This window comes from Melopsittacus undulatus, chromosome 12, assembly GCF_012275295.1.
Source record: "Melopsittacus undulatus isolate bMelUnd1 chromosome 12, bMelUnd1.mat.Z, whole genome shotgun sequence".
NCBI classification, from domain to species: domain Eukaryota; kingdom Metazoa; phylum Chordata; class Aves; order Psittaciformes; family Psittaculidae; genus Melopsittacus; species Melopsittacus undulatus.
Genome location: NC_047538.1, coordinates 2861586 through 2886562, shown reverse-complemented (window position 1 = coordinate 2886562; position 24977 = coordinate 2861586). Strand labels below are relative to the sequence as shown.

Below are 24977 nucleotides of genomic sequence, written 5' to 3'. Positions count from 1 at the left end.
CAGTGGGTTTGTGCTCACAAATGCAAATTTGCTGCAGTTTCGTCCTCACAAATGCAAATCTGCAGCAGTTTTGTGCTCACAGATGCAAATTTGCAGCAGTTTTGTGGCTGCAGCTGCGAATTTGCAGCAGTTTCATGATCTCAGTTGCAAATCAGCAGTGGTTTCGTGGTCGCACACACGAACCTGCACCCCGGTTGTGATTGCAACTGCAGACCCACAGTGGGTTTAAGAGCACAACAAGCTTCCACTGACCTCACACCTGCCTCCCATTGCACACTGGCGTGCAGCATATTCAGCTGGATGGGGGGAAAAGGCTTTTCATGGGGCAGGCTCAGCTCAGCCCCTTCCTCACTGATGGCTCCATGGCGGAGCTAGATCCATGTCCCGCTGCTCCCAGAGCCGCCCTGAGCCCGGTCCCGGTCCCGCAGCGGGGGCCATGTCCTCGCTGCTGTCCCTCCAGGAGGAGAACCGCATCCTGCAGCAGGAGCTGTCCCGTGTGGAGGACCTGCTGGCCCAGAGCCGGGCCGAGCGCGATGAGCTGGCCATCAAGTACAATGCCATCAGTGAGCGGGTGAGTCCCAGTAGCCCCAAACCTCACAGCCATCCACGCTGGAATCTTTGCATGCCCCATGCTGGGAGCTGGAGGTGCTGTGGCATCAATGGGAATTTCAGAGCTGGCTTGTCCAGACCTGTCCTGGCTTGCCAAGGCTTGTCCTGTGGGATGCACAAAGCATCCTCATCCCTGTTGTGTTTTCAGGAAGCAGGACCCCCTGCCATGGGCATCCTTCACATCCCTTCACCATGGCAACAAACGGATTCAAAAGGGCTTTAGGCAGTGGCCAGATGCTGAACGTGGCTCCTGGGGAGACCTGAATTGGGGCCCTGCCAGGCTTTTGGGGGGCAGCCCCTCTGTTTGTGCCTGGTTATCCATAAAATACCCCAGATACTAGGATAACACCCCAAAGTGAATCACTGTGGTTGCACCCGTGCTTCCTTCATCCCAGTGCAAACCAGGGTGAGGCTTTGCTGAAGCCCCAGCTTTAAAGTTGGGGCATTTTTGAAAGCACCCCCAAAATTGCTTGTTTGTCCCCTCCCTGTGTGTGAAAAAGGGGGGGATGCAGAATTTGGGGTGGACTTAGTTTGTATAGGATGCCCTGAAGTGATGGCTTAGTCTGGATGCGAGTGAAACTGGAGGATGCTCAGAGGGGGTTTGACGTCCCAATGGACTCAGGGGGTATCCCCACATCAATCCTATCCCACTTCCCAGCTGGAGCAAACGCTGCGGCTGGAGACGGGTGAGCGGGATGCATCGGAGAGCCGGAGCCTGGCGCAGCACAACATCGAGCTGCGGCGCCTGCTGGAGGAGGAGCAAGCTGCCTACAAGCGCAAGCTGCAGGCGTACCAGGAGGGCCAGCAGCGCCAGGCCCAGCTGGTGCAGAAGCTCCAAGCCAAGGTAAACCCTTCCCATGGGATACAGGGATGTGTTGGGGACCCTGTCTCACTGCCACCCTCCCCATTGCCTCCATTCAGGTGCTGCAGTATAAGAAGAAATGTGGTGAAGTGGAGCAGCAGCTGCTGGAGAAGGCGACAGAGCTGGAGCAGGAGAGGCTGACGGTGAGGGATGGGTTTAGGGGTCCTCTGCCTTGAACCCCCCCAGGTTGGGGTGATGCTGATGCTGTCCCTGCAGAGCCAGCTGGATGTGAGCAGTGTGCAGCTGGAGGAGGAGGGCAGCAATGAGCTGGAGAATGCCCTGATCCGGCTGGAAGAGGAGCAGCAGAGGTGAGCGGAGGGGGGGGGCGTGTCCCTAAGGAGCTGTGTGACCCCCTTGGGGTGATGCTTTGAATGAACCCCCCCATTCCTCACCCCCCAGGAGCAGCAGCCTGGTGCAGGTGAACTCGATGCTGCGGGAGCAGCTGGAACAAGCCAATGTGGCCAACGCGGCGCTGAGCGAGGACATCCGCAAGCTGACAGCTGACTGGGCACGGGCACGGGATGAGCTGGAGCAGCGGGAGGCAGAGTGGAGGCGCGAGGAGGAGGTATGGGGGGGACAGGGATGTGGGGATGTGGCATGGAAAGGGATGTGGGATTACCAGGAGGAATGTAGGACCATGGGAGATGTTGCATGGGGAAGAATTTGGGGATGCAGGTGATGTGGCATGTGATGGGAGTGGGATGAGTCCACCAACCCTTGCCTTGCAGGGCAGAAGGGAATTGGGGCTGGGGTTATAGAGCACCATGGGGATGATGGCTGTGGCCACGGGGGGTGCTGCAGGAAGATTTGGGGACCAAAAGGAAGAGGGATGTGGGGCCAGGGGAGTGGGGATGCTCCACGCAGGTGGCTGCATGGGGGGGGCACCCCACCGCTGCGGTCAGCACCAACACATTGCACCCATAACAGACCTTCAACACCTACTTCAGCAACGAGCACAGCCGGCTCCTGACCCTCTGGAGGCAGGTGGTGGCCTTCAGGAGGCACTTCGGGGAGATGAAAGCCAGCACGGAGCGGTCAGTGCAGCGCTCGGGGAGGGCTGACAGGGATCCCTATGGATGTGCAGGGATCCCTATGGATGCACAGGGATCCCTATGGATGCGCAGGGATCCCGGGTCCCATCCTGCGCCTCCCTGTGCAGGGACCTGGCGGAGCTGAGCCACGAGGCCTCCCGGACGGGCAGGGCTGCCCACGCCGCCTGCCTGCACCTGGCTGCCAACCTGCGCCTGGCCGAGAGCCAGGCGGGAGCAGTGCGGGAGCAGCAGGAGCTGCGCCTGGGGCAGCTGCAGGAGCAGTTGGCAGCACGGGAGCGGGATGTGGAGCTGGAGAGAACCGCGCTCGGAGCTCGGTACGAGGGGTCTGGGGTTGGTGCTGCTGGGGGGGGGCGGTGCTGCCCCCATGTCCCAGTGTTACCCCATGTCCCAGTGTTACCCCATGTCCCGGTGCTGTCCCCATGTCCCGGTGCTGTCCCCATGTCCCATTGCTGCCCCCATGTCCTGGTGTTACCCCATGTCCTGGTGTTTCCCATGGCCCGATGCTGCCCCCTCTCCCAATGTTACCCCATGTCCCAGTGTTACCCCATGTCCCAGTGTTACCCCATGTCCCAGTGTTACCCCATGTCCCAGTGTTTCCCATGTCCCAGTGTTACCCCATGTCCCGGTGTTACCCCATGTCCCTGTGCAGGCTGTCGGAGCAGGCGCTGGCTCTGGAGAGGCTGCGGGAAGAGAACGCGGAGAAGGAGCGAGAGCTGGAAGCGCTGAAGCTGCAGCTGCAGAGCTTGGTGAGTGCTGGGGTGAGTGGGGGTGCAGGGATGGGCTGGGGCTGGGGGTGCCAGTGTGATGTGCACTGGGGCAGGGTGCACGTGGAGCCAGGCTGAGAGAGCTGGGCTGGGGCAGGGGCTTGGGACAAGGGCCTGTAGGGACAGGCCAAGGGGAATGGCTTGAACCTGCCTGAGGGGAGACTGAGATGAGCTCTTAGGCAGAAGCTGTTCCCTGTGAGGGTGCTGAGGCGCTGGCACAGGGTGCCCAGAGAAGCTGTGGGTGCCCCATCCCTGGCAGTGTTCAAGGCCAGGTTGGACACAGGGGCTTGGAGCAGCTGCTCCAGTGGAAGGGGTCCCTGCCCGTGGCAGGGGCTGGAGCTTAATGAGCTTAAGGTCCCTTCCAACACAAACCAGGCTGGGATTGTGTGATTCCATACTGGAGCACGATGCAGGCTGCACACCACGATGTGATGTGTGCTGGAGCACAGCTATGATGCACACTGGGGATGATGCAGGATGCAGCCAGAGCACAATGCATGCCAAAGTGCAGGGGGTGGACCACGTGCTGCATGTCCAGGTGTGATGCACGCTGGGGCGATGCCCGGTGCATGCCTGTGATGCAGGGGGGGGTTGCAGGAGGCTGCACGTGCCCAGGATCCGTCTCCAGCAGAGGTGGAATCGCTGCGCTCGGAGGTGGAGCTGCTCCAACAGACCCTGCAGGACATCACCCAGGTGATGGGGACACCCCAACCCCCCCTGGTTTCAGTTCCCCCCCTCCCTGCCTCAGTTTCCCCCCTGTGACACGGAGGTTTCTCCCCTCTCTCTCAGGCTGTGCTGTCGGATGACCCTGAGCAGCCCCCGCTGTCCCCCCCGTGCCCCCCCACATCCCCTCACCGCAGCCTCTCGCCTAGTGCCACTGCTGCTGCCGTGCACGCTGCCCTGTGCCGACGCCAGCTCCAGCTGCAGGTGAGCGGGGGGGGGGGCTGCGGGAGGAGGAGGAGGATGGTGATGACCAGGACAGGCTGGGGGGGTGGGACCGTGTGAACCTCATGGAGATCGACAAGGCCAAGGGCAAGGTCCTGCTGCAGGGTTGGGGCAATCCCAGTAACTGCTACAGGCTGGGGGAGACAGGAAGGAGCAGCCCTGAGGAGAGGCCCTGGGGGTGTTGGTCAATGAGGAGCTCCCCATGACCCGGCTTCAGTGAGTGCTTGAGCCCAGAACCGCCCCGTGTGCTGGGCTGCACCCCCAGAGTGTGAGCAGCAGCTCAGGGAGGGGATCCTGCCCCTCTGCTGGGCTCTGGGGAGACCCCCCCTGCAGCCCTGATCCAGCTCTGGGGCAGCAGCACAAGAGGGACCTGGAGCTGTTGGAGCGAGGCCAGAGGAGGCCATGGAGATGCTGCGAGGGCTGGAGCAGCTCTGCTCTGGAGCCAGGCTGAGAGAGCTGGGCTGGGGCAGCCTGGACAAGAGAAGGCTCCTGAAAGGAGACCTGAGAGCAGCTCCAGTGCCTGAAGGGGCTGCAGGAAAGCTGGAGAGGGGCTTGGGACAAGGGCCTGTAGGGACAGGCCAAGGGGAATGGCTTGAACCTGCCCAAGAGAGGGGAGACTGAGATGAGCTCTTAGGCAGAAGCTGTTCCCTGTGAGGGTGCTGAGGTGCTGGCACAGGGTGCCCAGAGAAGCTGTGGCTGCCCCATCCCTGGCAGTGTTCAAGGCCAGGTTGGACACAGGGGCTTGGAGCATTCCAGCTCAAACCAGTCTGTCAGTCGGATTCTATACTGCTGCTGCTGCTGCTGCTGCTCACACCTCTTTCTCACCTATCCAGGATGCCCGGGGCCAGGCAGATGCCAGCCGGGAGCTGGCTGGGAGCCTGCGTCGGGAGCTGGGGGACAGCGAGAGGCGTGTGGGGATGCTGCAGCGGCAGCTGGAGCAGCTCAGTGCTGAGGCCGAGGTCCTGCGCAGGTACCTGCTGTCTGTCCGTCCATCCCTGTGCCTGACCATCCCTGTGCATCCACCCCCCTGCCTCCTGGCCAGGATGTCCATCATCCATCCATCCCCCAATCCCTCCCTACACATTTATACATCTGTCTGTCCCTGTGCATCCTGTCTTGTCTGTGTATCTATCCATCCCTACAAACTTTTATCTGTTCATTTGTCGCTGTGTGTCCTGCCCTGTGTCCATCCATCCATTCACATGTATGTTTCTGTACGTCTATCCCTGTGTATCCTTCCCTCTCCACCCCTCCATCCATCCATCCACCCACCCATCCATCCATTCATCATCCATCTACACACCCGTCCATCCCTACACGTTCATCTCTGCACATCTGTCCATCTATCCCCATCCACTCCTGCCCTTCCCTCCATCCTGGCTCACCAAGCATCACCCCATCCATCCACCCGCATGTCCATGTGTCGGGCAGGGATCGGCAGCGGGCAGAGGAGGCGCTGGCAGGGGAGCAGCAGCGCGCGGGGGCCCTGCAGCAGGAGCGGGCACAGCTGCAGCGCCGGGGAGAGGGGCTGGAGGATGCTCGGGACGAGGCTGCCCGCGCTGCAGAGGCTGCCCGGGGGCAGCTGGAGCGCAGGTACGGGGACAAGGGGACACACGGGGGGTACTGCAGCCTGCCCCTGAGCTGGGTGCTGCAGCCTGCCCCTGAGCTGGGTGCTGCCCCACCAGCAAGTGGGTGCTGCAGAACTGCAGTGGGTGCTGCAGCCTCATCACCCACCCAAAGGTGGGAGCTGCCACCCCTGCAATGGGTGCTCAATCCCCCTGTGCAGATGGGTACTGCAATAGTGGGTGCTGCAATAGTGGGTGCTGCAGCTCCTGTTCTGGGTGGGTGCTGCAATAGTGCATGTTGTAACCCCTGTCCTGGGTAGATGCTGCAATAGTGGGTGCTGCAACCACTGTCTGGGGGGTGCTGCAACATTGGGTGCTGCAACTCCTGTCCTGGGTGGGTGCTGCAATAGTGAGTGCTGTATCCCCTGTCCTGGGTGGGTGCTGCAATGGTGGGTGCTGCAATAGTGGGTGCTGCAATAGTGGGTGCTGCAGTAGTGGGTGCTGCAATAGTGGGTGCTGTATCCCCTGTACTGGATGGGTGCTGCAGTGCTGGGTGCTGTATCCCCTGTCCTGGGTGGGTGCTGCAGTAGTGGGTGCTGCATTAGTGGGTGCTGCAATAGTGGGTGCTGTACCCCCTGTCCTGGGTGGGTGCTGCAATAGTGGGTGCTGCATTAGTGGGTGCTGTACCCCCTGTCCTGGGTGGGTGCTGCAATAGTGGGTGCTGCATTAGTGGGTGCTGTCCCCCCTGTCCTGTGTGGGTGCTGCAGTGCTGGGTGCTGCGCACCCAGTGTGTGCTGCAGCCCTGCCGTGCCGCAGCCAGCAGCAGCTGGAGGAGCTGGATGCACAGCGTGCAGCAGTGCAGCAGGAGCTGCTGGAGGCGCGGGAGGCACTGAGCCGCGCGGCGCTGGAGGCTGAGGTGGCGCGGGGTGAGCGGGAGGCGCTGGCTGAGGCGCTGAGCAAGGTGGGTCCCTGACACCCCTGTGACCCCTGCAGTGGGTGCCCCCGTGCAGCCTGCAGCTGCCATGCAGCGGGTGCATCCCCAGGAAGTGGGGACAAACCCCTGTGCATCAGGCTCACTCCTCTCTGCAGTGGGTGCTGCCTTTGCCATGCAGCAGGAGCAGCGCTGTGCAGTGAGTGCAACCCAGGTGCAACAGGCTTATTCCCCCAGTGAAGTGGGTGCAACCCATAAGCAACAGGTTCAGCCTATGCAGTGGGTGCAACCCACGTGCAACAGGCTCACACACCCCCCGCTCCACTGCAGTGGGTGCAGCTCTTAAGCAAAAGGCTCAGTCCATGCAGCAGGTGCATCCCCCATCTGCAGCTGGTGCAAGCCCCGTATGCAGTAGGTATAACCCTCATATGCAGCAGACACAATCCCTCGGCAACAGGTTCAGCCCTGCAGCAGGTTCCTCCTCATGCCCTGGGTGCCTGCACACAGCCCATCAGCTCTGATCACAGTGCTAGGCACAGGGATGCTGCAGTGCCCATCAGCTCCATTCACAGTGCCGGGCACAGGGATGCTGCAGCCCCCATCAGCTCCATTCCCAGTGCTGGGCACAGGGATGCTGCAGCCCCCATCAGCTCCATTCCCAGTGCTGGGCACAGGGCGCCCATCAGCTCCGCTCTCTCGCAGGCGCAGGGCAGCTGTGGGTCTCTGTCGGCAGCGCTGCGGGAGGCGCAGGCCGAGGGCTCCCGGCTGCGGGACGCGCTGGCCAAGACGAGCGAGCTGGCGGCAGGGCTGGCGCGGGACAAGGCGGAGCTGAGCCGGAGCCTGGCGCGGCTGGAAGCGGATCGGGACAGCGGCAGCGTGCGGGAGCTGCGGCGGGAGCTGGCGCTGCTGCGGGCACGGCTGGAGCGCGGGCAGCGAGCAGGGGCCCTGGAGCGGCTGCGCCTGCAGCGGGCGCGCAGGGTGGCGGAGGAGCAGAGCTGCGGGGGGGTGCGGGACGAGCTGCGGGCACTGCGGGAGCAGCACCTGCGGCTGCGGCAGCACCTAGGGCAGGTGCGGGGGCACTGGGAGGGGTGGGGGGAACACTGCGGGTAACTGGGAGGGTGAAGGGAGGGACTGGGATAACACCAGGGGAGACTGGGAGGGATGGGGAGAGTGCAGGGATCAACTGGGATGGTGAATGTACTAACTGGGAGGGATGGGGAGAGAGCAGGGATAACTGGGATGGTGAATGTGGTAACTGGGATGGTGAACGTAACTAGGAGGGATGGAGAGAGTGCAGGGGTAACTGGAATTGTTAACAGGGTAAATGGGAGGAATGGGAAGGATGCCAGGGATACCTGGGATGGTAAATACTGTAACTGGGAGGGATGGGGAGAGTGCAGGGGTAACTGGAGTTGTTCACAGGGCACCTGGGAGGGATGTGCAGGGGGTTACTGGGATGGTGAATGTGGTAACAGGGAGGGATGGCGAGGATGCCAGGGGTAACTGGAAGGCTGAGTTGGACGACTGGGAGGATGCAAGGGGTAAAAGGGAAGAGTGGGGACAGTGCATGGGGCTTTTGGAAGAGGTAGAGAGGGTGCATGGGCAACTGGGATGGTTCATGGGCCAACTGGGAGGGATTAGAAGGGTGCGAAAGGCAACTGAGAGAGATAAGGAAGGTGCGTGGGGCAAGCAGGATGGTGGGCAAGGGAACTGGAAGGGAAACAGTGCATGGGGCAGCTGGAAGGGATGGGAAGGGAGCATGAAGATAGCAACTGGGAGGGATGCAGAGGGTGACTGGACACACGGGGTAGCAGTGCCATTGCTGTGCTGCAGGCGGTGCAGGAGCAGAGCGCGGCGGGTGAGGCGCTGGCCCAGGCACGGGCAGAGCAGGAGCGGCTGCGGGGGGATCTGCTGCAGCTGAGCCGGGCCCGAGAGGGGCTGGCCAAGGAGGGCGCCAGCCTGGCCGTGCAGCTCGCTGCTGCCCAGCGCCACGGGCAGGATCGGGCCCAGGAGGCGGCTGGGCTCAGGTGGGTGCTGGACAGGGGTGAGGGGTCTGAGCAGTGTGACCAGTGCTGTTGTTCTGAGCAGTGTGACTGGTGCTGTTCTGGCTCTGAGCAGTGTGACCAGTGCTGTTCTGGTTCTGGCAGGTCAGAGAAGGAGGGGCTGGAGAGCAGCATCTTCCAGCTGCAGCAGCAGCTCACCCAGCTTGATGCCCGCAACCAGCAGCTGGAGGCTGAGGGACGGAGCCTGCTTCATGCCAAGGAGGCATTGGAGGGTGAGGGGGTTTTGTCCCCATCTCCTTCTATCCTTATACCCCACCTTCATCTTCCACATCCTCATCTCTATCCTCATCTCAATCACTCTCTTCATCCCTATCCTCATCCTTGTGCATCCCCATTTTCATTCTCCCTGTCCATCCCCTCTTTATCCTCATCTCCAGCACTATCCATGTTCATACTTCATTTGTATCCTCATCCCCACTTTCATTTCCATCAATCCACCATCTTCATCCCCATCCATCATCTTCATCCCCTTCCACCTCCCATCTTCATTCTCTTTCCCATCCGCATTCCTGGTTTTCATTCTCATCCCCGGTCCCCATATTCATCCCCATCTCCATCCTCATCTCAGTCCCCATCCTCATCCCCATCCATCCATATCTTCATCCTCATCTCCAACACTATCCCCATTTTAATTCCAGTCGTCATCCTCATCTCCAATACCATCCTAACTTCATCCTCATCCCCACTCATTTCCCATCATTGTCTTCATCTTCATCCCTATTCTTTCCCCATCATCAACTTCATCCTCATCCCTGTCCTTCCCATGTTTATCCTCATCTCCAACACCATCCATCTGTACTCCATCTGTATTCTTATCCCCACTTTCATCTCCATCCATCCCCCATCTTCACTCTTGTCCATCCTCATCCTCCTCCACCTGTAGCAGGGTCATCCCAAGCTCTTCTCTACCACCGTGTGTCCCCCTATAACCCTGCTCCTGTCCCCCCCCACCCTGGGGTGTCCCCCCTGACACCCCGTGACGGGTGCCCTGCAGCCCAGCTGAGCACCGCGCGGCTGGAGCAGGAGCGGGAGCTGCAGAGCCGGCGCGAGGCTGTGGCCGCAGCTGAGACCGCAGCGGTGACCGTGGCCCTGCAGCGTGCCCGCGACGGGCACCGTGCCGAGCTCAACCGCCTGCAGTGTGAGAAGGTGGGAGCAGGGGGGGGGGTGTGGGGTGCACAGCTTGGGGGGCATGGGGATTGCTTGGGGTACAGTGCTCATGCTTGGGGACATAATGGTGATGGTTGTGGTGTGATGCTGATTTTTGGGGTGCAGTGATGATTTTTAGGATGCAAAGTTGCTGATTTTGGGGAGTTGCTGGTGATTTTGGGGTTCACTGATTTTTGGAGTTTCACTGTTTTGGGAGGTTTATTGTTGGTGTTGGGCTCACTGTTGGTGTTGGGCTCACTGTTGGTTTGGGTTCGCTGTTGGTGTTGGGCTCAATGTTGGTGTTGGGTTCACTGTTGGTGTTGGGGTCACTGTTGGTGTTGGGCTCACTGTTGGTGTTGGGCTCACTGTTGGTGTTGGGTTCACTGTTGTTTTGGGCTCACTGTTGGTGTTGGGTTCACTGTTGGTGTTGGGTTCACTGTTGGTTTGGGCTCACTGTTGGTTTGGGTTCACTGTTGGTTTGGGTTCACTGTTGGTTTGGGTTCACTGTTGGTTTGGGCTCACTGTTGGTTTGGGTTCACTGTTGGTTTGGGTTCACTGTTGGTGTTGGGTTCACTGTTGGTGTTGGGCTCACTGTTGGTGTTGGGCTCACTGTTGGCATGGATTCACTGTTGGTGTTGGGTTCACTGTTGTTTTGGGCTCACTGTTGGTGTTGGGTTCACTGTTGGTGTGGGTTCACTGTTGGTGTTGGGTTCACTGTTGGTGTTGGGTTCAGGAGGAGCTGGAAGCCGAGCGGATCCGGCTCTCACAGGAGCAGGAGGTGCTGGCAGCCGAGCTGGCATCGATGCGGCAGCAGCACGAGAGTGAGAAGCAGCAGGTGGGTGTCCCCATGCCCCAGCCTCAGCCCTGGTGTCCCCTGGATCTGATCCATGTCCCTGCAGGCTCTGGCGCTGCAGGAGGAGGAGAGGGCAGCGCTGGCCGAGGCGATGCAGCAGCTGCAGAGGGGCCTGGCCGAGGCCACGGCCGAGCTCGAGCAGCAGCGCCGGGAGCTCTGCAGCCACCAGGAGAAGGAGGAGGTGGGTGTGGGAGGTCCTGGGACCCCCCCTGCATGGTGGCACAGAGCCCTGCATGGCCCCTGCTGCAGCCCCCATGCCTGGGTGTCTCCTCTCAGTGCAGCCCCCAATGCCTAAGCATCCCCTTCCATTGCGACACCCATCACTGGATGTCCCTTGTGTCCCCCTACTGCTACTCTCCTGTGCCTGGGTGTCTCCCATGGCTCCCCCATTACAACCCCCCATATCTGCGTGTCCCATATATCCCCATCATTGCAGCTCCCCCATAGCCCCCCCATTACATGCAAACCCCCATGCCTGTGTATCCCCCATTCCTGGGGATCCCTGTTACTGCAAACCCCACTTCCCAAGGCTCACCCCCTCCATTCCAAGAGCCCCCCAGCTTGCAGCTCCCACAATGTCCCCTCATCTTTCAGCCTCTCCATGGTGAGCCCCCCCATTCCCCCCTTGCAAGCCCCCTGGGCGATGGGGATGCTCAGGTGTGGGGTATACTCATACTCATATAAACATACTCATCCCTGCACCATCCCCACCACAATTCCCCCGGGATCCCAGACAAGCAGGGGGCAGGGCTCAGGGTGCTGTCCTTGTGCCCCCCCATGCAGAGCCTGGCAGCAGAGCTGCGCACCTTGAGGGCACAGGCAGAGGAGACAGCAGTGACCCACGAACGGGAGGCGAGAACCCTCCGTGACCAAGCGGCAGCAGCAGCCAAGCAGCGGGATGGAGCCCTGCGGGAGGTGAACACCCCTGACCCCATTCCCACCATCCCAAATACCCCAAGCCCATTCCCATCATCCCAAATACCCCAACCCCATTCCCATCATCCCAAATACCCCAACCCCATTCCCACCATCCCAAATACCCCAACCCCATTCCCACCATCCCAAATACCCCAACCCCATTCCCATCATCCCAAACACCCCAACCCCTAACACCCCCCCCGGCACAGGCAGAGGATGTGCGGGCGCAGCTGCGGCTGGTGGCAGAGGCGCGGGCCGCGGGGCGGCGGGAGCTGCTGCAGGCACAGCGGGAAGCTCGGGATTGCCGGGAAGGACGGGAAGCTCAGCGGCGGCAGGCGCAGGAGGTGCGCAGGGCACTGGGGGACGAGGTGAGGGAGAAGGAAGCGCTGCGGAGGTCCAATGAGGAGCTGCGGGCAGCCCTGCGCCGAGCAGAGGGAGAGCGCATCAGGTGAGGGGTGAGGGATGCTCGAGCGGGGAGAGGTGGGAGCTGGGGTGATGCTGAGGGTCGGGGTGATGTGAAGGACAAGGGGGTACCAAAGTTGGGAGATACAGGAGGTGGTGCGATGCTCAGGGTCAGGGCAGTGCTTGGGAGAGTGCAATGTTTTGGGTGCTCAGGGTTGGGATGATGTGTAGGACAAGGGGCTGCTCAAGCTGGGAGATGCAGGAGTTGGGGTGATGAGTGGGGTGGGGGTAATATGCAGGACAAGGAGCTCCTGGGGTGATGCTCAGAGTTGGGGTGATGTGTAGGACAAGGGGATACCTAAGTTGGGAGATAAAGGAAGTGGTGCAGTGCTCAGGGTCAGGGCAGTGCTTGGGATATTGCAGTATTTTGGGTGCTCAGGGTTGGGGTGATGGTTGGGAGAAGGGTACACCCAAGCTGGGAGATGCAGGGGGTGATGCAGCACATTGGAGGGTGGTGCTTGTGGTTGGGATGATGCTCAGGATGCGTGGATGCTCCAGTTAGGAGATATACAGGGTGGTGTGTTGCCATGAAAAGTCATGTCTGGGATTGTGATAATGCTTGGAACACAGGGGTGCTCAGATTGGGAAATCTATGGGTTAGTGCAGTGCCTTGGAAGGTGGTGCTCCTGGTCAGGGTGATTCTTGGGGACAAGGAGATGGAAGTTTGGGCATGGGGAGGGATTCCTAAGGATGGGATGCACTGGAGCAAGATGCTCAGTACAGGGGTTACTCGAGGTGAGTGGTGTTTGGGATGGGGCAGTGCCTTAGAGGGACTTGTTGATGGACAGAGAAACCTGGAGAGGGGCTTGGGGCAAGGGCCTGTAGGGACAGGCCAAGGGGAATGGCTTGAACCTGCCTGAGGGGAGACTGAGATGAGCTCTTAGGCAGAAGCTGTTCCCTGTGAGGGTGCTGAGGCGCTGGCACAGGGTGCCCAGAGAAGCTGTGGCTGCCCCATCCCTGGCAGTGTTCAAGGCCAGGTTGGACACAGGGGCTTGGAGCAGCTGCTGCAGTGGAAGGGGTCCCTGCTCATGGCAGGGGTTGGAGCTGGATGGGATTTAAAGTCCCTTCCAACCCAGACCAGGCTGGGATTCTGTGTTCAGGGTGGTGGCTGCCCTGATGAGGTGACAGCTGGGAAGGAGCATCCAAACCAGAGGGATGCTGGAGGATGGGGATGGCTCAGAGTGGGATGCTCAGGACAGGGCGATGCTGGGACCACATCAGAGCCCCTGAGCGTGACCCGGCCCCGTCCCCTCCTCCCGCAGCCTGAAACGTGCGGGTGAGGATAAGGAGCAGCGCCTGGCGCTGCTGGAGGACGGGCGGGCGGCGGCCGAGCGGGAGGTGAGGGAGCTGCGGGCGGCGCTGCGGGAGCTGGAGCGCGCCCGCCTGGATGCGCGCCGGGAGCTGCAGGAGCTGCGCCGCCAGGTGAGGAGGAGGAGGAGGAAGAGGAGGGTGTGAGCCCCCCCCCCATCCATTGCGGGTGTCCCCAAACCGTGCCCGTGTGCTCCGTGCGCAGGTGAAGGACCTGGACACTGAGAACAGCCGGAGGAGCAGGGAGATGGGTGAGCTGCAGGCGCGCGTGGCCCTGGAGGAGCAGCGGGAGCAGGAGAGCCGCCGAGAAGCCTTCGGCCTCAGGCAGAAGGTGGCAGAGAGCGAGGCCGGGATGGAGGCTGCCAGGAAGGAGGTGGGGGAGGGGCTGAACCCAGAACCCTGTTTCTTGGTGCTTTGCATCCCCATCATCCCACAGCTCCATTCCCAGCCTATCTGGTGTCCCTGTCCTTCCCCCATAACTCAGTGCCTGTTGTCCCCAAACATCCCCATCACCCCATAACAGGCATACTGTGTCCCTTGGTGTCTCCACTGCTCCGTTGTTTGATGCCGTGCTCCTGTGTGTCCCCATTACCCCATCACTCAGTCCCTGATTTCCCTGTCACCCTTTGCTCTCTGCCCTCCATCCCCTGAGGTCCCTTGCATCCTCCATTGGTTTGTGTCTTGCAATCCCATTGTCTCCTAACTCTGGGTCTGGTGTCCCCAGGTGTCTCTATCACCCCACCACTCCATCCTGCATCCCTGGGTTCCTTATACCTCGTTGCTCTATCCCTTGGGGTCCCCATCACCCATTACTGCATCCCCTCCATGCCCTCCATTACCATCACCCATTGCTCTGTCCTCTGTAACTCTGGGGTTCCACCATCACCCTATTGCTCCATCCCTCCATCCCCTCCATCTCTATTATCCTGTGCTCCAGGCCCTGCATCCCTATCATCCCATTGCTCCATCCCTGGAGGTTCCTGTCACTCCACTGCTCCAATCCCCTGCATCTCAACCTTGCTGCTGTGTCTCCTGCTTCCTTGGTGGTCCCCCATCCCCCCATTGCTCCATCCCTGGGGGTTCCCATCACCCCAATTGCTCCATCCCCTGCATTTCCATACTGCTGCTCTGTGCCCTGCATCCTTAGGGTTTCCCCATCACCTCATTACTCCATCCCCTGCATCTCCACCCTCTCGCTGTGTTCTCTGCATCCCTGGGGGATCCCTATCACCCCTTGCACCCCATCCCTCACCTCTCCCCATGTCCTGCAGCTCCAGCACCTGCAGCAGCGGCTCTCGGAGGCGGAGGCTGAGTTCCGGCAGCGGGAGAAGGACCTGACCCGCAGCCTGGAGGAGGCTCGAGGCAATGAGAAGAAGCTCTTGGCCGATGCCCGCAACCTGCAGCTGAAGGCGGATGCGGCGCGGGGCGAAGCGGCCGAGCTGAGCCTGCGCCTGAGCGCGGCCGAGGGCCGGGCACAGGGGCTGGAAGCGGAGCTGGCGCGGGGCGAGGAGCTGCGCCGGGCAACAGAGACCCGGCTGGAGGGCATCCAGTCTGCCCTGCGCCGCACCATGGGCATCGGCCGCGCTCGGGCAGGCTCCCCCAGCAAGGGTGAGGGGCTCTGGGGACACCCAGTGCTTTGTACCCTGCTTGTAGGGGAGAGGGGTACATCCTGCTGCAGTGCATCCCACTGCAGTGCTCCATCCTTGGAGGTTCCCCATGTTCCATTGTTCTTGCATCCCCATTGCCCTGTTGCTCCATCTTCTTTATCCCTATCACCCTGTTGCTCCATCTCCTGCATCTCCATTGCCCTGTTGCTCCATCTTCTTTATCCCTATCACCCTGTTGCTCCATCCTCTGCATCCCCATCACCTTGTTGCTCCATCCCCTATATCCCCATTACCCTGTTGCTCCATTTTCTTCATCCGTACCATCCTGTTCCTCCATCCTCTGCATTCCCATCATGCTGTTGCTTTATCCCCCGCATCCCCGTTGCCCTATTGCTCCATCCTCTTCATCCCTATCACCCTGTTGCTCTATCTTCTGCATTCCCCTCATGCTGTTGCTCCATCCCCTTCATCTCCATCACCCTATTGCTGTGTCTACTGCATCTCTGGGGTCCCCCATACTCCATTACTTCATTCATGGGAGTCCCCTATACTCCACTGCTCCATCCCCTGCATCCCTGGAGGTTCCCCAGTCACTCTATAACTCCATCCTCTGCTTCCTTGGGGTTCCCTGTACTCCATTGTTTCATGTGTGGGGGTTCCCAGAACACCTTTCCCATAACACTCTTATCTCCACTATCTCCATCACAGGTGCTCCATCCCTTGCACTCCATCACACTTGCTGTGTCCCCTCCAATCCTGGGGGTCTCCCATACCCCATTTCTTCATCCCTGGGGTCCCTCATCACCCCATTGCCCCATCCTCTGTATCCCTGGGATCCCCCAGGACCCATTGCTCCATCCCTGGGGTTTCCCTATCACCACCTTGTTCTATCTCCTACATTCCCGGGGTTTCCTATACCCCATTGCTTCATTCCTTGGAGCAGCGGGATGATGGGAGACCCATCTCTTACATCCCTGTATCCCATGGGTACATCCCACTGTGGCACATCCAACTCCAGCTTACCACCCTCCCTCGAGCACCGCCCCCATTGTCCCCATGCTACCCTGTTTGTCCCCATGCAGGTGGGGGACTGGAGGGGTCATTGAGCCCCAGCTCATCCCTGGACCCCGATGCAGCATCTGAGCCCGAGGCAGTGCGGGCAGCGCTGCGGGAATTCCTGCGTGAGCTGCAGGATGCGCAGCGGGAGCGGGTACCATCCCCCCTTCCCTTTCCTCCCCTTCCCTTCCCCATCGCACCCAAAAAGCCCCTTTTCCACCCCATTTTCTTGCCGCAGGAGGAGCTGCGGGTGCAGGTGGGCAGCCTGGGCCGGCGGCTGGCGGAGGCAGAGGAGCAGCGGGACAGCACCAGCGCCCGGATGCAGCAGCTCCAGAAGCTGGTGGATGAGAGTGAGGAAGGTGATGGGGGCGATGGGGATTTGGGGGGAATCACCCCTAGATTGTGGGGTTTGGGGGGATTTGTTCCATGCTGGAGCCTCACCAGTGAGTGGGGAAACTGAGGCACGGGATGAACCCTCATAAAACCCCAATGCATCAAATGCATGCCAGGTAAACCCTGGTGAAACTGCCCCTGTATCTACTTTGAACCCCAGTAAAAGTGGTAAAAGCCCCCATTCATCACTATAAAATCCATAGAAACTGGTAGACCCTCTATGCAGCTTCCATAAATCCCAGTAACACCCCCCTGCATCCCTGTAAAGCCCAGATAAAACCCTCTGTACAGACTCTGTAAATCCCCCAAAATGGGTAAACCCTTGTGCATCGCCCATAAATCACAATAAAATGGGTAAAATCCCCTATGCATCCTTCATAAATCCAAGAAAACGGGTAACCCTCCCTTGTGCATCCCCTGTAAATCCTGATAAACCCCTTTGCATCCCTGTAAATGCCAGAAAAATGGGTAAACCCCCCTGTGCATCCCTATAAATCCCATTCACTCCCTGCATCCCCACTAAAAGTGGTGACCCCCCCCGTGCAGCTTCCATAGATCCCAATGCAATGGGTACCCCCTCCGTGCATCCCTGCAGGGCGCCGCAGCGGGGAGCTGAGCAGTGCGCAGGCAGCGCTGCTGCTGCAGGAGGAGACGCTGGCCCGGGGCGAACGGGAGCGCCGGGCGCTGCAGGACAAGGTGGTGGCGCTGCAGCAGAGCCTGCGCGCTGCCGAGGGCGAGCGCCGAGCGGCGCAGGTGAGCATCACCCTGCGGGATGTATCCTGCCCTGCAGCCCCATCCCAGAGGGCTCCATGCGGGATGGCCCCGCAGGACAAGGTGAGTGCGGAGAGAGCCGCAGAGCTCAAGGATGCCAAGAGGAGGTTGGAGGTGGCTGAGAGCAGGAGCTCGCGCCTGGAGCTGCAGCAGAAGGTGCTGGAGGCTGAGCTGCAGCGAGCGCGTGCGGCCCTGGGGGAGCGGCAGGTGGAGGTGCAGGCGATGCAGGAGCGTGCTGAGCTGCTGCAGAAACAGGTATCCAACAAGGACATAGAGACAAATAGGTTTGGGTTGAAGGGAACTCAAAGCACATCCAGCTCCAACCCCTGCCACGGGCAGGGACCCCTTCCACTGGAGCAGCTGCTCCAAGCCCCTGTGTCCAACCTGGCCTTGAACACTGCCAGGGATGGGGCAGCCACAGCTTCTCTGGGCACCCTGTGCCAGTGCCTCAGCACCCTCACAGGGAAGAGCTTGTGCCTAAGAGCTCATCTCAGTCTCCCCTCTCTTGGGCAGGTTCAAGCCATTCCCCTTGGCCTGTCCCTACAGGCCCTTGTCCCAAGCCCCTCTCCAGCTTTCCTGCAGCCCCTTTAGGCACTGGAGCTGCTCTCAGGTCTCCCCTTCAGGAGTCTTCTCTTGTCCAGGCTGCCCCAGCCCAGCTCTCTCAGCCTGGCTCCAGAGCAGAGCTGCTCCAGCCCTCGCAGCATCTCCATGGCCTCCTCTGGCCTCGCTCCAACAGCTCCAGGTCCCTCCTGTGCTGCTGCCCCAGAGCTGGATCAGGGCTGCAGGGGGGGTCTGTGCAGAGCCCAGCAGAGGGGCAGGATCCCCTCCCTGAGCTGCTGCTCATGCTCTGGGGGTGCAGCCCAGCACACGGGGGGGTTCTGGGCTCAAGCACTCACTGAAGCCGGGTCATGGGGAGCTTCTCATTGACCAACACCCCCAGGTCCTCTCCTCAGGGCTGCTCCATCCCGTCTCTCCCAGGCTTTAGCTATGCTTGGCATTTCCCCTACCCACACACAGCACCTTACACTTGGCTTCCTCATCAGTTCCTCTCACCCCCCATGGCACAGATGAACTGATGCATTCCCTGCTCTTGGTGTTTTGGCTGTAGCTGGCAGACAGCGAGCAGCGTGCCAGCACCTTGCAGCAGGCGATGCAGCGCCTGAGCACGGCCTTGACAGACACCAGCTCCAAGGATGCTGCAGCAGTGACCGATGGTTCCATGGTCCATGAGCGGCTGCTGCAGCTGCGGAGCGCACTGGCCGCGGGCGAGCAGGACCGACGGGCGCTGCAGGTGGGGTCAGCACCCTTGGGTGCGGGTACCCGTGGGGTGCCTGAGCCAGAGGGGGGGTCACTGCTGTGTCCCTGCCCTGCAGGAGGGGCTGGAGGTGGCAAGGAGGGCGCTGGCCGAGGCAAGGGAGGAGAAGGCAGCGCTGCGGGAGCAGCTGCAGGAGCTGCGGCAGGAGCAGGAGGTGCTGCAGCGGGGCAGGGATGAGCTGGAGGCGCAGGTCCGGCAGCAGCAGGAGGTGAGGACCGGGGGGGCCATGCCAGGATCCCCACGTTCGCTGCCCTTTGCCTCCATGTGGCTCCATCACCTGCTCCATCCAGCCTGTTTTGACCCCATGCAGACCCACCCCATACAGCATCCTTTGCACCCCCACCCGTGAATGACCCTATGGACCTCTCTAAAACCCCAGCACCCTCTTTCCCCCATGCACCCATTAACCTCCCCATGCAGCACCCTGTTGCCCCATACAGCTTCCTGCATTCTTTAACCCTACCACGCAGCACCCTCCACCCCTTTGTCCCCCCTTGCATCACCCTGTGGACTCCTCTAGAGCCCTAGAACCCTTTTGCCCCCATGCAGCAACCTTGAACCCCTCCAGGAAAGGAGGGAAGGGATGCTGCTCATCCCCGCACCCTATTGCCCCCATGCAGCATCCTTTATCCCTGCCTTGCTCACCCTCTGGACCACTCCAGAGCCCAGCATCCCTTTCCCCATGCCCATGGCCATGCTGCCCACCCGCAGGCGCTGCAGCAGGAGGAGCAGGGGGGGCTGCAGCAGCAGCAGGGGGGGCTGCAGCAGCGGGTGAGCAGCCTGCAGCAGGCCCTGGCCAGCGCACAGCGGGAGCGGAGGGAGGCCGAGCGCCTTGCCCTGCGCCTCGAGAAGGACAAGGGTGCCCTGAAGAAGACCCTGGACAAGGTGAGGGGCACCAAGGGGCATTGCACCCATGGGGATGCTGGGACACGCACCCGTGTGCCAGGGCTGGGAGCACAGCAAAGGCAAACCCCAAGCCCCAGCTTGTTATATCTGTTATACAGATATGCAATGTGCTTTGTATATATGTTGTGTGCTGCTCTGCTAGGCACAGGGTCCGTATGCACTTGCATATGTATTATATATATGAAATATGTATCTTAATGTATATAATAAAATTGTAGATACTATATATACACATGAGAAATTATGGAATGGAATAGAGTAGACATGAGATAGCGCATATTATATAAAATACCACAGATGATATCTATAAAATATGGTAGATTAAGATACATATTTCATGTGCTATATATTAGATATGTAATGTATTTTTGTATTATTTATAATCTATATTTTCTATGTATTATCTGCTCTATTTTATATATATTATCTACTTTTTAGTTTAGAATCATAGAATAGTTAGGGTTGGAAAGGACCTTAAGATCATCTATTTCCAGCCCCCCTGCCATGGGCAGGGACATGTCATGTATAATCTGCTCTATTTTATATTGTAATGATATATAAATTATTATAGATCTATAATACATTACATTAATATGTATATATACTATATATGTATGTAGAGTATATATAATGTATGTATAATATAGATACACATAAAATATATGTATATATATGTATATATACATGTAACATGTATTACATTAAATCTGTAATCTGCTGTATTTTATAGTATATAGAATCTATATGGTTTATATCATATATTATCTGCAATATATGATACAAATAACCAACTATTTTTAACATATAAACTGGCAGGGGGTTGGAACTAGATGATCTTAAGGTCCTTTCCAACCCTAACTATTCTATGATTCTGTGATTCCATATGTGTCTCCTATATATTAGACAATCTGCTATATTTTATATTACATCAAATTTATATGTAATTGCTATATTTCATATGTGCTATATATGTTATTTTCTGCATTTTCCATGTCCTGCATCTCTCATTTACTCTATTCCCATGTCTTGTATCTCTCATTGCTCCATTCCCATGTCCCGATGCCTGTCTCACTGCTTTATTCCCATGTCCCAGTGAATCTCTTATTGCTCCATTCCCATGTCCCAGTGTATCTGTCACTGCTCTCTTCCCATGTCCCAGTGTATCCGTCACTGATCCATTCCCATGTCGCAGTGTATCTGTCACTGCTCTCTTCCCATGTTCTGATGCCTGTCTCACTGCTCCATTCCCATGTCCCGATGCCTGTCTCACTGCTCCATTCCCATATCCCAATGCCTGTCTCACTGCTCCATTCCCATGTCCCAGTGTATCTCTCACTGCTCCATTCCCATATCCCGATGCCTGTCTCACTGCTCCATTGCCATGTCCCAGTGTATCTCTCATTGCTCCATTCCCATGTCCCGATTCCTGTCTCACTGCTCCATTGCCATATCCCAATGCCTGTCTCACTGCTCTATTCCCATGTCCCAGTGTATCTCTCACTGCTCCATTCCCATGTCCCGATGCCTGTCTCACTGCTCCATTCCCATGTCCCGATGCCTGTCTCACTGCTCCATTCCCATATCCCGATGCCTGTCTCACTGCTCCATTCCCATGTCCCGATGCCTGTCTCACTGCTCCATTCCCATATCCCGATGCCTGTCTCACTGCTCCATTGCCATATCCCAATGCCTGTCTCACTGCTCCATTCCCATATCCCAATGACTGTCTCACTGCTCCATTCCCATATCCCAATGTATCTGTCACTGCTCCATTCCCATATCCCGATGCCTGTCTCACTGCTCCATTCCCATGTCCCGATGCCTGTCTCACTGCTCTATTCCCATATCCCGATGCCTGTCTCACTGCTCCATTCCCATATCCCAATGCCTGTCTCACTGCTCCATTCCCATGTCCCGATGCCTGTCTCACTGCTCCATTCCCATATCCCAATGACTGTCTCACTGCTCCATTCCCATATCCCAATGCCTGTCTCACTGCTCTATTCCCATATCCCGATGCCTGTCTCACTGCTCCATTCCCATATCCCAATGACTGTCTCACTGCTCCATTCCCATATCCCAATGCCTGTCTCACTGCTCTATTCCCATATCCCAATGTATCTGTCACTGCTCCATTCCCATATCCCGATGCCTGTCTCACTGCTCCATTCCCATATCCCAATGCCTGTCTCACTGCTCCATTCCCATATCCCAATGTATCTGTCACTGCTCCATTCCCATATCCCGATGCCTGTCTCACTGCTCCATTCCCATGTCCCGATGCCTGTCTCACTGCTCCATTCCCATATCCCAATGACTGTCTCACTGCTCCATTCCCATATCCCAATGCCTGTCTCACTGCTCTATTCCCATATCCCAATGTATCTGTCACTGCTCCATTCCCATATCCCGATGCCTGTCTCACTGCTCCATTCCCATATCCCAATGCCTGTCTCACTGCTCCATTCCCATATCCCAATGTATCTGTCACTGCTCCATTCCCATATCCCGATGCCTGTCTCACTGCTCCATTCCCATATCCCAATGCCTGTCTCACTGCTCTATTCCCATATCCCAATGACTGTCTCACTGCTCCATTCCCATATCCCAATGACTGTCTCACTGCTCCATTCCCATATCCCAATGCCTGTCTCACTGCTCTATTCCCATGCATTCCCTGCAGGTGGAGCGGGAGAAGCTGGAGGCGCAGGAGTCCTCCCTGCGGCTCTCTGCAGAGCAGAGCCGGCTGCACCGCTCCCTGCGTGCGGCACAGCAGGAGCTGGCGGAGGCACAGCAGCGCCTGCACATGCTGCAGGTGGGTGCTGTGCAGTGGGTGCGGAGCCCCCGGCCCCCCCTTTGGTTTGCAGCAGGGTGGGGATGGGGACTCATCCTGGCATGAAGGGAGGTGCTGGTGCTTGCCCCGGGATGGGGCTGGGCTCGTTTTTGGGGTGCTTCACAGCCTGGGGTGATGCTGGTGCTTGCTCTGGGATGATGCTGGGTTCATCCCAGCTTGAACTGAGGTGTTGGTGCCTGCCCTGGGATGATGCTAGGGCCTTTTATGGGCTTCTTCCTGCCTGGGGAGATACTGGTGCATGTACTAGGATGGGTCTGGGCTCATTTTTGGGGTGCTTAACAGCCTGGGGTGATGCTGGTGCTTGCCCTGCAATGATTCTGGGCACAACCCAGCATGAAGGAAATGATGGTGCTTGCCCTGGAATGGCACTGGGCTCATGTTTGGGGTGCTTCCCAGGCTGAGGAGATGCTGGTGCTTGCTCTGGGTTGATGCTGGGCTTATCCCAGCATAAAGGGATTTGCTGGTGCTTGCCCTAGGATGGGGCTGGTCTTGTTTTTGGGGTGCTTCACAGCCTGGGGAGATGCTGGTGCTTGTTCTGCAATGATGCTGGGTTCATCCCAGCATAAAAGAGATGCTGGTGCTTGTTCTGGGACGATGCTGGGCTCAACCCAGAGTAAAGGGAAGTGCTGGTGCTTGCCCTGGGGTGGTGTTTGGGGCCTTTTATGGGCTTCTTTCAGCCTGGGAAGGTGCTGGTGCTTGTACTGGGAGGGTGCTGGGTTTATGCCATCATGAAGGAAGGTGCTGAGGCTTGCACTGGGATGGTGCTGGATTCTTCTGGGGGGCTTATTCCAACTTGGGGAGATGATGTTCTTGCCCCGGGATAGTGCTGGCCTCATCCCAGCATGAAGGGATGTGTTGGTGCTTGTACTGGGATGGGGCTGAGCTCTTTCTGAGGTGCTTCCCAGGTTATGAAGATGCTGGTGCTTGCCCTGGAATGGTGCTGGGCTCTTTCGGGGACTTCTTCCACCCTGGGGAGATGCTGGTGTTTCTATTGGGATGGGGCTGTGCTCTTTAGGGGTGCTGGTACTTGCCCTAGGATGTGGCTGGGCTCTTTGGGTTCATTCCCTGTTGGAAAGCTGCCGGTGCTTGCCCTGGGCTGGGGCTGGGGTGACACCAGTGCTCCCTATGCAGGCGCTGGCACTGGAGCACCCATCTCCACCGAGTTCCAGGCCCTCTCCGGAGCTGCAGGCTCGGGAGCACATCCACCAGCACCGCATCCATGGCCTGGAGGAGCAGGTGAGGGGGGGCACTCCGGGGGGGACACCCTCATGTGCCCATCTCACCCCAACCCCACCTTCCAGGTCACGCTGCTGAAGGGGCAGGAGCTCCACCGTCACCCCACCAGCATCTAAGGAGCCTCCATGGACCCATCCATATGGATGTGGCTCTGGGCAGCCTGCTCTAGGTGAAGATGTCCCTGCTCATTGCAGGGGGGTTGGACTCGAGGAGCTTTGAAGGTCTCTTCCAACCCAAACTGCTCTGTGATGCTCTGCCACCCGCAGAGACCGGCACAACTCATCGCATGTGTGAGGGGGGAGCATTCCCCATCCCCATGCTCAAAACCCACATCTGTTTGTGTCTCACCCTTCCCTTTTCTTGCACTTTACCAACAAGATGACACTTGTGTATTTTTGATACAAATTGGGTGGGTTTTCCTATTTTTTTATGGCTATTTTTAACAAAAGGTTTGGAATTACTCCTGGTTTTTAGCCCTGTCCCTTCACCAGCCAAGCTACTTGATTTATCCCCCCCAGTCCGTGATGTTTCACAATCCCCAACACTCACTGGATCCTAATTTCCCCCTTTTTCTAACCAAAAAACTCCTCTAGGTTGGTGCTTTTGATCTGATTTTTAGGAAATAGAGGGATTTTTATACCACTATTTTTGGAGTTTGAGGTTTTTACTGGTGCTACCGGATGGCCTGAGGTCAGGTCCCAAAACCCCCCTGCCCTGATCCTGCTCAGTCCCTATTCCATGTAGATAACCCCAAACTGGAAGCCCAGAGGGGTGTACTTTTGGGGGGACATCGGTGTTTTGGGGATGCCCAAGGGGATGTCCATCGGGAGAGTGGGAATGATTCAGGTCCTTAAAAATAATAAGTAATAATAAGCAATGATAAATAATAAGATGCATTAATAAATAATATTAATTAGTATTTTGCTATTATTACTGTTATTATTACCATGAGCACCCCCACATTACATGGGAGCTGCAGAGAAGCACTGGAGCCTTTAAGCAGCATCCTTTGGGGTGCTGCTGCCCTCCCTCTGCTTGTTTTGAGCCTCTGGGGGAAGATTGAGCCCCAAAGAAGGATGAATCCCTTGTGCCTCTGAGGCTGTGAGCTGTGCAGGGATAGGAATGGGAATGGGATGGGATGGGATGGGATGGGGGTGAATGACAGAGAAAACTCAAAGCAGAGACCTCCTGGACTATTTTCTATAAGACAATTGAAATGTAGACCATCTGCACCCTATACAAGAGAGATGCACACTATAGGGCTCTATATGATATGAGACCTGCAGCCTGTGTAAGAGATGCACTCTATATGAGAGCTATGTGCTATAAGAGAACTACACACTATGGGAGATCTGACCATG

The 24977-nt window shown here is 58.2% G+C and overlaps 1 protein-coding gene across 1 annotated transcript; it reads left to right on the top strand.

The window, feature by feature from the left end:
- The first annotated feature begins 432 nt into the window (after positions 1-432).
- CROCC (ciliary rootlet coiled-coil, rootletin) lies at positions 433-24485 on the top strand. The gene is made up of 34 exons (XM_034068531.1): positions 433-571; positions 1268-1453; positions 1531-1614; positions 1688-1779; positions 1871-2036; positions 2399-2505; positions 2631-2837; positions 3173-3269; positions 3885-3980; positions 4077-4214; positions 5066-5202; positions 5664-5825; positions 6614-6758; positions 7431-7796; positions 8562-8755; positions 8876-9003; positions 9786-9937; positions 10671-10772; positions 10837-10971; positions 11574-11705; positions 11918-12156; positions 13433-13592; positions 13684-13851; positions 14750-15086; positions 16168-16295; positions 16380-16500; positions 17130-17287; positions 17363-17560; positions 18414-18596; positions 18679-18828; positions 19332-19505; positions 22210-22341; positions 23512-23616; positions 23682-24485. Exons 1-34 carry the CDS (start codon positions 437-439, stop codon positions 23730-23732), a joined length of 5265 nt encoding a protein of 1754 aa, XP_033924422.1. The 5' UTR covers positions 433-436; the 3' UTR covers positions 23733-24485.
- The last annotated feature ends 492 nt before the right edge of the window (positions 24486-24977 follow it).